This window comes from Stegostoma tigrinum, chromosome 42, assembly GCF_030684315.1.
Source record: "Stegostoma tigrinum isolate sSteTig4 chromosome 42, sSteTig4.hap1, whole genome shotgun sequence".
NCBI lineage: Eukaryota > Metazoa > Chordata > Chondrichthyes > Orectolobiformes > Stegostomatidae > Stegostoma > Stegostoma tigrinum.
Window position 1 is genome coordinate 7,151,583 of NC_081395.1, and position 13,526 is coordinate 7,165,108.

The window sequence follows — 13,526 nt, forward strand, 5'->3', positions numbered from 1 at the left end:
CACCCTAACCTGCACATCCCTGGACACTATGGGACAATTTAGCACGGCCAATCCTCCCTAACCTGCACATCCCTGGACACTATGGGACAATTTAGCACGGCCAATCCACCCTAACCTGCACATCCCTGGGCACTACGGGACTATTTAGCACGGCCAATCCACCCTAACCCACACATCCCTGGGCACTATGGGACAATTTAGCACGGCCAATCCACCCTAACCTGCACATCCCTGGGCACTATGGGACAATTTAGCACGGCCAATCCACGCTAACCTGCACATCCCTGGGCACTATGGGACAATTTAGCACGGCCAATCCACGCTAACCTGCACATCCCTGGGCACTATGGGACAATTTAGCACGGCCAACCCACCCTAACCTGCACATCCCTGGGCACTATTGGCAATTTAGCACGGCCAACCCACCCTAACCTACACATCCCTGGGCACTATGGGACAATTTAGCACGGCCAACCCACCCTAACCTACACATCCCTGGGCACTATGGGACAATTTAGCACGGCCAATCCACCCTAACCCACATATCCCTGGGCACTATGGGACAATTTAGGACGGCCAACCCACCCTAACCCACACATCCCTGGGCACTATGGGACAATTTAGCACGGCCAATCCACCCTAACCCACACATCCCTGGGCACTATGGGACAATTTAGCACGGCCAATCCACGCTAACCTGCACATCCCTGGGCACTATGGGACAATTTAGCACGGCCAATCCACCCTAACCTGCACATCCCTGGGCACTATGGGACAATTTAGCATGGCCAATCCACCCTAACCCGCACATCCCTGTGCACTATGGGACAATTTAGCACGGCCAATCCACTCTAACCTGCACATCCCTGGGCACTATGGGACTATTTAGCACGGCCAACCCACCCTAACCTGCACATCCCTGGGCACTATGGGACAATTTAGCACGGCCAACCCACCCTAACCTGCACATCCCTGGGCTCTACAGGACAATTTAGCACGGTCAATCCACGCTAACCTGCACATCCCTGGGCACTATGGGACAATTTAGCATGGCCAATCCACGCTAACCTGCACATCCCTGGGCACTATGGGACAATTTAGCTCGGTCAATCCACCCTAACCTGCACATCCCTGGGCACTATGGGACAATTTAGCATGGCCAATCCACCCTAACCCGCACATCCCTGGACACTATGGGACAATTTAGCACGGCCAATCCACCCTAACCTGCACATCCCTGGACACTATGGGACAATTTAGCACGGCCAACCCACCCTAACCCACACATCCCTGGGCACTATGGGACAATTTAGCACGGCCAATCCACCCGAACCTGCACATCCCTGGGCACTATGGGACAATTTAGCACGGCCAATCCACCCTAACCTACATATTCCTGGGCACTATGGGACAATTTAGCACGGCCAACCCACCCGAACCTGCACATCCCTGGGCACTATGGGACAATTTAGCACGGCCAACCCACCCTAACCTGCACATCCCTGGGCACTATGGGACAATTTAGCACGGCCAATCCACCCTAACCTGCACATCCCTGGACACTATGGGACAATTTAGCACGGCCAATCCACCCTAACCTGCACATCCCTGGACACTATGGGACAATTTAGCACGGCCAATCCACCCTAATCCGCACATCCCTGGACACTACGGGACAATTTAGCACGGCCAACCCACCCTAACCCACACATCCCTGGACACTACGGGACAATTTAGCACGGCCAATCCACCCTAACCTGCACATCCCTGGGCACTATGGGACAATTTAGCACGGCCAACCCACCCTAACCCACACATCCCTGGGCACTATGGGACAATTTAGCACGGCCAACCCACCCTAACCCGCACATCCCTGGGCACTATGGGACAATTTAGCACGGCCAATCCACCCTAACCTACATATCCCTGGGCACTATGGGACAATTTAGCACGGCCAATCCACCCTAACCTGCACATCCCTGGGCACTATGGGACAATTTAGCACGGCCAACCCACCCTAACCCACACATCCCTGGACACTATGGGACAATTTAGCACGGCCAATCCACCCTAACCCGCACATCCCTGGGCACTATGGGACAATTTAGCACGGCCAATCCACCCTAACCTGCACATCCCTGGGCACGATGGGACTATTTAGCACGGCCAACCCACCCTAACCTGCACATCCCTGGGCACTATGGGACAATTTAGCACGGCCAACCCACCCTAACCTGCACATCCCTGGGCACTATGGGACAATTTAGCACGGCCAATCCACCCTAACCCGCACATCCCTGGGCACTATGGGACAATTTAGCACGGCCAATCCACCCTAACTTGCACATCCCTGGGCACGATGGGACTATTTAGCACGGCCAACCCACCCTAACCTGCACATCCCTGGGCACTATGGGACAATTTAGCACGGCCAACCCACCCTAACCTGCACATCCCTGGACACTATGGGACAGGTGAGCACGGCCAGTGCACCCTAACCTGCACATCCCTGGGCACTATGGGACAATTTAGCACGGCCAATCCACCCTAACCTGCACATCCCTGGGCACTATGGGACAATTTAGCACGGCCAATCCACCCTAACCTGCACATCCCTGGACACTATGGGACAATTTAGCACGGCCAGTGCACCCTAACCTGCACATCCCTGGGCACTATGGGACAATTTAACATGGCCAATCCACCCTAACCTGCACATCCCTGGGCACTATGGGACAATTTAGCACGGCCAACCCACCCTAACCTGCACATCCCTGGGCACTATGGGACAATTTAGCACGGCCAATCCACCCTAACCTGCACATCCCTGGGCACTATGGGACCATTTAGCACGGCCAATCCATCCTAACCCGCACATCCCTGGGCACTACGGGACAATTTAGCACGGCCAATCCACCCTAACCCGCACATCCCTGGGCACTATGGGACAATTTAGCACGGCCAACCCACCCTAACCTGCACATCCCTGGGCACTACGGGACAATTTAGCACGGCCAACCCACCCTAACCTGCACATCCCTGGACACTATGGGACAATTTAGCACGGCCAATCCACCCTAACCTGCACATCCCTGGACACTATGGGACAATTTAGCACGGCCAATCCACCCTAACCTGCACATCCCTGGGCACTATGGGACCATTTAGCACGGCCAATCCACCCTAACCCACACATCCCTGGGCACTACGGGACAATTTAGCACGGCCAATCCACCCTAACCCGCACATCCCTGGGCACTATGGGACAATTTAGCACGGCCAACCCACCCTAACCTGCACATCCCTGGGCACTACGGGACAATTTAGCACGGCCAACCTACCCTAACCCGCACATCCCTGGGCACTATGGGACAATTTAGCACAGCCAATCCACCCTAACCTGCACATCCCTGGGCACTACAGGACAATTTAGCACGGCCTATCCACCCTAACCTGCACATCCCTGGGCACTACAGGACAATTTAGCACGGCCAACCCACCCTAACCTGCACATCCCTGGGCACTATGGGACAATTTAGCACGGCCAATCCACCCTAACCCGCACATCCCTGGGCACTATGGGACAATTTAGCACGGCCAATCCACCCTAACCCGCACATCCCTGGGCACTATGGGACAATTTAGCATGGCCAATCCACCCTAACCCGCACATCCCTGGGCACTATGGGACAATTTAGCACGGCCAATCCACCCTAACTTGCACATCCCTGGGCACGATGGGACTATTTAGCACGGCCAACCCACCCTAACCTGCACATCCCTGGGCACTATGGGACAATTTAGCACGGCCAACCCACCCTAACCTGCACATCCCTGGGCACTATGGGACTATTTAGCACGGCCAATCCACCCTAACCTGCACATCCCTGGGCACTATGGGACTATTTAGCACGGCCAACCCACCCTAACCTGCACATCCCTGGGCACTATGGGACAATTTAGCACGGCCAATCCACCCTAACCCGCACATCCCTGGGCACTATGGGACTATTTAGCACGGCCAACCCACCCTAACCTGCACATCCATGGGCACGATGGGACTATTTAGCACGGCCAACCCACCCTAACCTGCACATCCCTGGGCACTATGGGACAATTTAGCACGGCCAATCCACCCTAACCTGCACATCCCTGGGCACTATGGGACCATTTAGCACGGCCAATCCACCCTAACCCACACATCCCTGGGCACTACGGGACAATTTAGCACGGCCAATCCACCCTAACCCGCACATCCCTGGGCACTATGGGACAATTTAGCACGGCCAACCCACCCTAACCTGCACATCCCTGGGCACTACGGGACAATTTAGCACGGCCAACCCACCCTAACCTGCACATCCCTGGACACTATGGGACAATTTAGCACGGCCAATCCTCCCTAACCTGCACATCCCTGGACACTATGGGACAATTTAGCACGGCCAATCCACCCTAACCTGCACATCCCTGGGCACTATGGGACCATTTAGCACGGCCAATCCACCCTAACCCGCACATCCCTGGGCACTACGGGACAATTTAGCACGGCCAATCCACCCTAACCCGCACATCCCTGGGCACTATGGGACAATTTAGCACGGCCAACCCACCCTAACCTGCACATCCCTGGGCACTACGGGACAATTTAGCACGGCCAACCTACCCTAACCCGCACATCCCTGGGCACTATGGGACAATTTAGCACAGCCAATCCACCCTAACCTGCACATCCCTGGGCACTACAGGACAATTTAGCACGGCCTATCCACCCTAACCTGCACATCCCTGGGCACTACAGGACAATTTAGCACGGCCAATCCACCCTAACCCGCACATCCCTGGGCACTATGGGACAATTTAGCACGGCCAATCCACCCTAACCTGCACATCCCTGGGCACTACAGGACAATTTAGCACGGCCAACCCACCCTAACCTGCACATCCCTGGGCACTATGGGACAATTTAGCACGGCCAATCCACCCTAACCCGCACATCCCTGGACACTATGGGGCAATTTAGCACGGCCAATCCACCCAAACCCGCACATCCCTGGGCACTATGGGGCAATTTAGCACGGCCAATCCACCCTAACCCGCATATCCCTGGGCACTATGGGACAATTTAGCACGGCCAATCCACCCTAACCCGCACATCCCTGTGCACTATGGGACAATTTAGCACGGCCAATCCACCCTAACCCGCACATCCCTGGGCACTACGGGACAATTTAGCACGGCCAATCCACCCTAACCCGCACATCCCTGGGCACTATGGGACAATTTAGCACGGCCAATCCACCCTAACCTGCACATCCCAGGGCACTACAGGACAATTTAGCACGGCCAATCCACCCTAACCCGCACATCCCTGGGCACTATGGGACAATTTAGCACGGCCAATCCACCCTAACCTGCACATCCCTGGGCACTACAGGACAATTTAGCACGGCCAATCCACCCTAACCCGCACATCCCTGGGCACTATGGGACAATATAGCACGGCCAACCCACGCTAACCCGCACATCCCTGGGCACAACGGGACAATTTAACACGGCCAACCCACCCTAACCCGCACATCCCTGGGCACTACAGGAAAATTTAGCATGGCCAATCCACCCTAACCCGCACATCCCTGGACACTACGGGACAATTTAGCACGGCCAATCCACCCTAACCCACACATCCCTGGGCACTATGGGACAATTTAGCACGGCCAATCCACCCTAACCTACACATCCCTGGGCACTACGGGACAATTTAGCACGGCCAACCCACCCTAACCCGCACATCCCTGGGCACTATGGGACAATTTAGCACAGCCAATCCACCCTAACCCGCACATCCCTGGGCACTATGGGACAATTTAGCACGGCCAATCCACCCTAACCCGCATATCCCTGGGCACTATGGGACAATTTAGCACGGCCAATCCACCCTAACCTGCACATCCCTGGACACTATGGGACAATTTAGCACGGCCAATCCACCCTAACCCGCACATCCCTGGACACTATGGGACAATTTAGCACAGCCAATCCACCCTAACCCGCACATCCCTGGGCACTATGGGACAATTTAGCACAGCCAATCCACCCTAACCTGCACATCCCTGGGCACTACGGGACAATTTAGCATGGCCAATCCACCCTAACCTGCACATCCCTGGGCACTACGGGACAATTTAGCACGGCCAATCCACCCTAAACCGCACATCTTTGGACACTTTTTGGGAAGAAACTAGAGCACCCGGAGGAAGCCCATGCAGACACGGGGAGAATGCACCAACCCCACACAGACAGTCACCCGAGGGTGGGATCGAGCCCGGGTCCCTGGCGCCGTGAGGCAGCAGCGCGAACCACTGATTCGCTCTGTGATTCCGTGAAGTGGGGAGGATGCTGGGTGGAGGTGGGTCTGCGGCTCCCGGCTGTGTGTGACTTGTATCCCTCTTCCACCTGCAGTTGGAGGCGAAGGTGGAGGAGCAGACGCAGGAGGCGGTCAAGCAGGGCAAACTGTGGGAGTGCAGCGAACAGAGGAGGAGGCAGCTGGAGGAATGGAAGGTAAAACAGCATCGCGGCGTATCAGCCACTGCACTCCCAATACAGCGATATCCAACTGCTCAGCAACAGAGTGGGCAGCCTTGGGGAAACCAGTTACACACCGCACCTCCCCCACAAAAAGGAAATTGATTTGTTTATATCTCACATGCACACGCATACCCCCCTCAGCCAAGCCCATTGTGAAGTGCCCTCCCCCTCCAGCACAGGACTAACTGGACTCTCTTCACTCTCACTCTCACTCTCGCTCTCGCTCTCACGCTGTCTCTGTCTCTGTCTCTCTCTCTCTCTCTCTGTCTCTGTCTCTCTCTCCACCCCCCTCTGTCTATGTTTCTCGCGCGTGCTCCCTCTGTCTGTCTGTCTCTCTCTCTCTCTCACGTGTGTGCGCTCCCTCCGTCTCTCTCACGTACGCGTGCTCCCTCCGTCTCTCTCACTCTCACGTACGCGTGCTCCCTCCGTCTCTCTCACTCACGTGCGCACGCTCCCTCCGTCTCTCTCTCTCTCTCTCGCGCGCGCGCGCTCCCTCCGTCTCTCTCTCGTGCGTGCACGCTCCCTCCGTCTCTCTCTCTCTGTTTCTCTCTCATGCGTGCGCTCCCTTCGTCTCTGTCTCTCTCTCGCGCGCGCGCGCTCTCTCCATCTCTCGCGCGCGTGCTCCCTCTGTCTCTCTCTCTCGCGCGCGTGCTCCCTCTGTCTCTCTCTCTCGCGCGCGTGCTCCCTCGATCTCTCTCTCTCGCGCGCGCGCTCCCTCCGTCTCTCTCTCTCTCTCTCTCTCGCGCGCGCGCGCTCCCTCCGTCTCTCTCTCGGGCGCGCGCGCTCCCTCTGTCTCTCTCTCGGGCGCGCGCGCTCCCTCTGTCTCTCTCTCGGGCGCGCGCGCTCCCTCTGTCTCTCTCTCGGGCGCGCGCGCTCCCTCTGTCTCTCTCTCGGGCGCGCGCGCTCCCTCTGTCTCTCTCTCGGGCGCGCGCGCTCCCTCTGTCTCTCTCTCGGGCGCGCGCGCTCCCTCTGTCTCTCTCTCGGGCGCGCGCGCTCCCTCCGTCTCTCTCTCGGGCGCGCGCGCTCCCTCCGTCTCTCTCTCGCGCGCGCGCTCCCTCCCCTTCTCTCTCTCTCTCTCTCACGCGTGCTCCCTCCGTCTCTCTCTCGCGCACGCGCTCCCTCCGTCTCTCTCTCTCTCTCGCGCGCGCACTCCCTCCGTCTCTCTCTCTCTCTCTCGCGCGCGCGCTCCCTCCGTCTCTCTCTCTCTCTCGTGCGTGCGCTCCCTCCGTCTCTCTCTCTCACGCGCACGCGCTCCGTCTCTCTCTCTCTTGCGCACGTTCGGTCTCTCTCTCTCGTACATGCGCGCGGTCCCTCTGTTTCTCTCTCTCTCTCTCTCTCTCTCGCGCACGCACTCCCTCTGACTCTCTTTTTATCGTGCGTGCTCCCTCCGTCTCTCTCTCTCTCTCGTGCGTGCGCTCCCTCCGTCTCTCTCTCTCACGCGCACGCGCTCCGTCTCTCTCTCTCTTGCGCACGTTCGGTCTCTCTCTCTCGTACATGCGCGCGGTCCCTCTGTTTCTCTCTCTCTCTCTCTCTCTCTCGCGCACGCACTCCCTCTGACTCTCTTTTTATCGTGCGTGCTCCCTCCGTGTCTCTCTCTCTCTCTCGCGTGCGCTCCCTCTGTTTTTCTCTCTCTCTCTGTCTTTCTCTCTCTCTCTCTTGCGCGCACGCGCTCGTCCGACTCTCTTTTTCTCGCACATGCGCCCTCCGTGTCTCTCTCTCTCACGCACGCACTCCCTCTATGTGTCTCTCTTTTGCGCGCTCCCCTGCAGATGGCACAGACCGGGGGTGATCCCGGCAGGCTATGGCCTGACCTCAAGCGAGAGTTGGTGGCGGAGGAGGAGTTGGCGAAGGTGGAGACGGAACGGAAGCTGCTGGCCCGTGAGGAGGAGTTGGCACGGCAGCAGAGTGCCCACGCGGCCGAGTTACAGGCAGTCCGCGAGCAGCTGGCAGAATCGGAGAGTCGGCAGCAGCAGCTGGAGAGGGAGCTGGTGGCCAGCAGAGAGCGGCTGGTGAAAGCACGCAGTGAGCGGTGAGGCCAGCACACAGCTGCTGGGCAGGGGTGCTGCCTGCTGGGATTTCGGAAAGGGGAATGCGTGCCTGCTGGGATTTCAGAAATAGTATTTGCATATTTGGGCACTGGGGTGGGGGTCAGCGGTCCTTTTGGTTTTGGGGTTGTGAACAAGAGTCCGTTAGGTTTTGGGGTGGTGGGGAACAAGAACCCATTGGGTTTTTGGGGTGATGCACCTGTTGGATTGTGTTGGGGGTAGGGTCTTGTACTTACTGGGCTGTTTTGGGGCGCATGGATGTCGTACCCATTGGATTCGGGAACGTATGTTGGGTTATGGGGAAGCTGGTAAGTAAGTGTTGGGGAAGGAGAGAGAGAGAGAGAGAGAGTCGTGTCTGCTGGAATTTGGGGGTCCACCTCCTGGCTATGGGAAGTCTGAGGGTCACGTGGGCGGGATTTTGCGTTGGCGGATGTTGAGCCTCGAGTTCCAGACCAGGACTGAGGAACCCGCGGCAGCATGTGCCTCAGTAACCTGTTGTGCCCGGCCTGGACCTCTTGCAGGCAGTCGGAACAGGAGGAACTCCTGATGGAATTGCGGACGGCCCACGAACAGGAGAAGAGCCAGCTGAGGGAAGAGAACCTGAAGCTGAGTGTGGAGCTGGAGCCGGTAAGGGTCAGAGCCTTGTTCCTTCCCTGAGACGGCCTGGATGGGGAGGGGGTTGGGCCTGGTGTAACCTATCTACCCACACGGGGAAGGCAATAGCCTCTCAGTTTTGTCAGAGGGTGGGGAATTGACACTGAGAAACCTTGAGGTTGTAACTGAAGGCCACAACGAGAAGGGTGTAATGTTTGGACAAACAAGGATACAGATAGAGATTCCTCCAGGAATCTGTGTTGAGCTTATGATTGAAGGTTGTAACATGGACAATCCAGCAAGGAGAAAATGGTGTAATGGTAAAGTCTCTGGACTAGGAATTCAGACTAATATGCTGGGGTTACAGGTTCAAATCCCACTGCAGCTCATAGGGTTTGAATCTAATGAATAAATTCTGGAGAAACTTGGGTTGTTTTCTCTAGAGCGGCTCAGGGGAGACTTGAAAGAAGCCTCTGTAATAATGAGTTCGGGTTGACGGTCAGAATCTGTTTTCTTCCCCAAGAGTCGAAATGTCTAATACTAAGGGGCAAGCATTTAAGCTGAGAGGGGGAAAGTTCAAAGGAGATGTGAGAGGCATGTTTTTTATACAGAGAGTGTCAGGAGTCCGGAACACGCTGCCAGGGGTAGTGGGGAAGACTGATACGATAGAGGCATTTAAGGGACTTTTAGATAAACACGTACGTATGCAAGGAATGGAGAGATTATGGACCAAGGGGAGACAGAAGGGATTAGTTTAATTTGGCATCATGTTCAGCACAACATTGTAGGCCGAAGGGCCTGTTTCTGTGCTGTACTGTTCTTTGTTCTATAAATGCGATCGAATAATTAGAAAATGAATGCAAATCAAATCATGAGAGACCAGACCAAAATATTTTAAGACGTTAGCCTAAACCCTAACTTTTTCTCATTTTCAAGGCAAATGTGAGATGCTGTGATCCAGATGCAATGTGACTGTTCAAACTGCTCAACATTAAGCAAAACACCATTTATTTAAACATTTATAGTTAAAATACAAACCAAAGAAAGGGAAATTTAGAGTAACGACTCAACTGGAAAATTTAACTGAATGATAGACACAGTACATATTACTAATTAACTGTTCCAATATAGTTACATCTCATAAACACATCCTTGGCAAGAAGGCAAATTCAGAAAAACAGACTTCCATGCAACCTAACAGCCAAGGAAGAGAACAACTTCCCACTTCCCACCAAGCTTTTGGCTGTATTCGAGAGATGGGGGAGAAATAGATTCAGGTCTCCAACAACAATTCCTGAAAACTAGACCTGAAAACTAAAACAAAACTGGAACTCACAAGGCCTCACTTTACTGCCTTCTGACCTCTCCCAAAAAAAACCCAACTGGGACGAAATACCTCTCAAAGCCATAGCAACGTAGAGTCATATAGCACAGAAACAGACCCTTCGGCCCAACCAGTCCTTGCTGTCCATAATCCCAATCTAAACTAGTCCCACCTGCCTGCTCCTGGCCCACATCCCTCCAAACCTTTCCTATTCATGTTTTTGTCCAAGTGTCCTTTAAACGTTGTATCTATAGCCACATCCACCACTTCATAGAACATAGAACATTACAGCACAGTACAGGCCCTTCGGCCCTCGATGTTGTGCCGACCTGTCATACCGATCTGAAGCCCATCTAACCTACACTATTCCACGTACGTCCATATGCTTGTCTAATGACGACTTAAATGTACCTAAAGTTGGCGAATCTACTTCCTCAGCAAGTTCATTCCACATATAACCACCTTCTGTGTAAAACCTTTGCCCTTCAAATTTTTTTAAAATCCCTCTCCTCCCAATTAAAAATGTGCCCCCTAGTCTTGAAATTCCCCCATCCTAGGGGAAAAGACAGCTATTATTAACTTTATTTATGCCCCTCACGATTTTATAAACCTCTATAGGTCGCCCCTCAACCTCCTACACTCCAGTGAGAAATGCTCCAGCCTATCCACCCTTTACAACTCAAACCTCCCATACCCGCAACACCCTGGTAAGTCTTTGCCAAGGCCCCTCCAGCTCAGTAATATCTTCATTTTAACTGGGCGACTTCCTCTCCAGGGAAGGAGACCTGCTGTCCTTAGCCAGCCTGGCTCAGTGCGGTGAAATCACGAACAGCTCTCTGAAATGGTCTAGTTCATGGGTGACAAATGCTGACCTTGTCAGTGACCTCCGCACCAAACGAATGACTCTCTTTGAAGAAAAAAAGCTCACACTGCAACGTGTGGGAGCAGGGCCATTCGGCCCATCAAGTCCACACCGACCATCCAAAGAACATCCCCCCCTCCCATCCCGAACCACTTTTACCCTATCCCTGTAACCTTTCATTCCCCATGGCTAACCCACATATTCCCTGGACACTATTTAGCAAAGCCAGTCCACCCTAACCTGCATGTTTTTAGACTGTGGGAGGAAAGCCAAGCAGACACGGGGAGAATGTGCAAACTCCACACAGACAGTCGCTGGAGGATGGGAATCGAACCCGGGTCCCTGGCGCCATGAGGCTGCGGCGCTAATCATTGAGTCACCGTGCCGCCCTTAAACCCTTTCCAGCCTGAGGGATTAAAATTCATCCAAGGACAGTCTTCCAATAGTGGCCACTGGAGATGTGACCACAGTCTAAAGGTTTGGAACGGCATCATTGTGTGGTTTCAAAGACATCCCCATGACAGTCTGGTGCCCGCTCCGCGCCAACCTGGAGTATGTTTCTCCCTGAGGTGGTGGGGGGTGGGGGGCTGGGGGCTCAGATCCGTACCTCTGACCCTGGGTGGATTTTAGCTTTGGGGACCTGAGAGAAGGTGGGGATAAACGAGATTCGTTTGGATCTGATTTGTGATCTCTGAACCCCCTGCCTCCCCCCAACCCCTGTAGCTCATGGAGAAGGTGGAGAAGCTACAGGCCACCAACATGCAACTGGAGGAGGCACTCCGTGCGCTGGAAGGCAGGAAGGAGACGGTGAAACAGTGGGACACCCAGATCGCGGAGATCATCCAATGGTAAGGGATGGGGAGCAAGGGCCACTGAGTTCCTCTGGTTTGGACTTGAGCCTACCTCTTATGCATTGGTGTATTCCGCTCCCCCCCAAATCGGGAATGCAGAGCTAACTGTCCTACTGCTCCCTGTTGACAGGGTGAGTGAAGAGAAGGAAGCGCGGGGTTACCTGCAATCGCTGGCCAGCAAGATGACCGAGGAACTGGACTCACTGAAGAACATGAGCAGCCATGCCAAGCCTGTGGTGAGGCCTGAGATCAATGCGGGAATTGTTCTGTGGGAGGGAGGAGTGTGGAAATGACGCAGAAACTTTCCTCACATCCCCGGGCTACAGGTGGACTTGCAGATGGTGGGGTTTGGGGAGAGGGGTGATGGTGCCACTGAGGGATATGGGTGGGGGGGGGATGGTACTGAGGGATATGGGGAGTGTGAGGGAAGTGGGACTGGGGGGATACGGTGGAGGGAGATGGGACTGGGGGGATACGGTGGGGGGAGGGAGACTGGGGGATACGGTGGGGGGAGGGGGACTGGGGGGATACAGTTGTGGGAGGTGGGAGGTAGGACTGGGAGATATGGTGGGGAGAGGGGGGAGGTAGCACTGGTGGATATGGGGTGTCGAGGGGGCAGGTGGGACTGAGGGATATGGGGGGTGGTGTGAGGGAAGTGGGACTGGGGATACAGTAGGGGGAGGGGGGACCGGGGTGGGGAGGGGGAGGTGGGACTGGGGGATACAGTGGGGGGAGGTGGAGGTGGGACTGGGGTATACGGTTGGGAGAGGTGGGAGGATATGGGGTGTGGGGGGGGCAGGTGGGACTGAGGGATATGGGGGGGTGGTGTGAGGGAAGTGGGACTGGGGGGATACAGTGGGGGGAGGTGGAGGTGGGACTGGGGTATACGGTTGGGAGAGGTGGGAAGTAGGACTGGGGGATATGGGATATGGAGGGGAGCAGGTGGGACTGAGGGATATGAGAGGAATGTTTATGAGAAGGAGCTTTGGAGCAGCTTGTGTGGTAGAGCGCACTGGGGAACAAGCAATACCGAATTTAATGATGTGCAATGAGGCAGATTTGGGGGAGATTAAGATGGAGGAACCCTTAGGAGGCAGTGATCATAATATGATAGAATTTACTCTGAAGGAGAGGGAGAAGATGGAATTAGTGGTAACGGTATTACAGTTGAAGAAAGGTAACTACAGAGGAATGAGGGAGAAGCTGGGTAGAAGCGACTGGAAGAGCAGCCTAGCAAGAAAGACAGTGGGAAGGCAATCGCA

At 55.1% G+C, this 13,526-nt stretch overlaps 1 protein-coding gene across 2 annotated transcripts in view; it reads left to right on the plus strand.

The window, feature by feature from the left end:
- The window catches only part of LOC125449268 (serine/threonine-protein kinase MRCK alpha-like), a 124,770-nt gene that overhangs the window by 72,646 nt on the left and 38,598 nt on the right, over nt 1-13,526 (plus strand). For both annotated transcript variants that reach the window (XM_059641502.1, XM_059641501.1), the window contains exons 14-18: nt 6,463-6,561; nt 8,358-8,617; nt 9,155-9,260; nt 12,137-12,261; nt 12,395-12,500. In XM_059641502.1, coding sequence (XP_059497485.1) covers nt 6,463-6,561; nt 8,358-8,617; nt 9,155-9,260; nt 12,137-12,261; nt 12,395-12,500 — 696 coding nt within the window. The remainder of the gene's footprint in view (nt 1-6,462; nt 6,562-8,357; nt 8,618-9,154; nt 9,261-12,136; nt 12,262-12,394; nt 12,501-13,526) is intronic.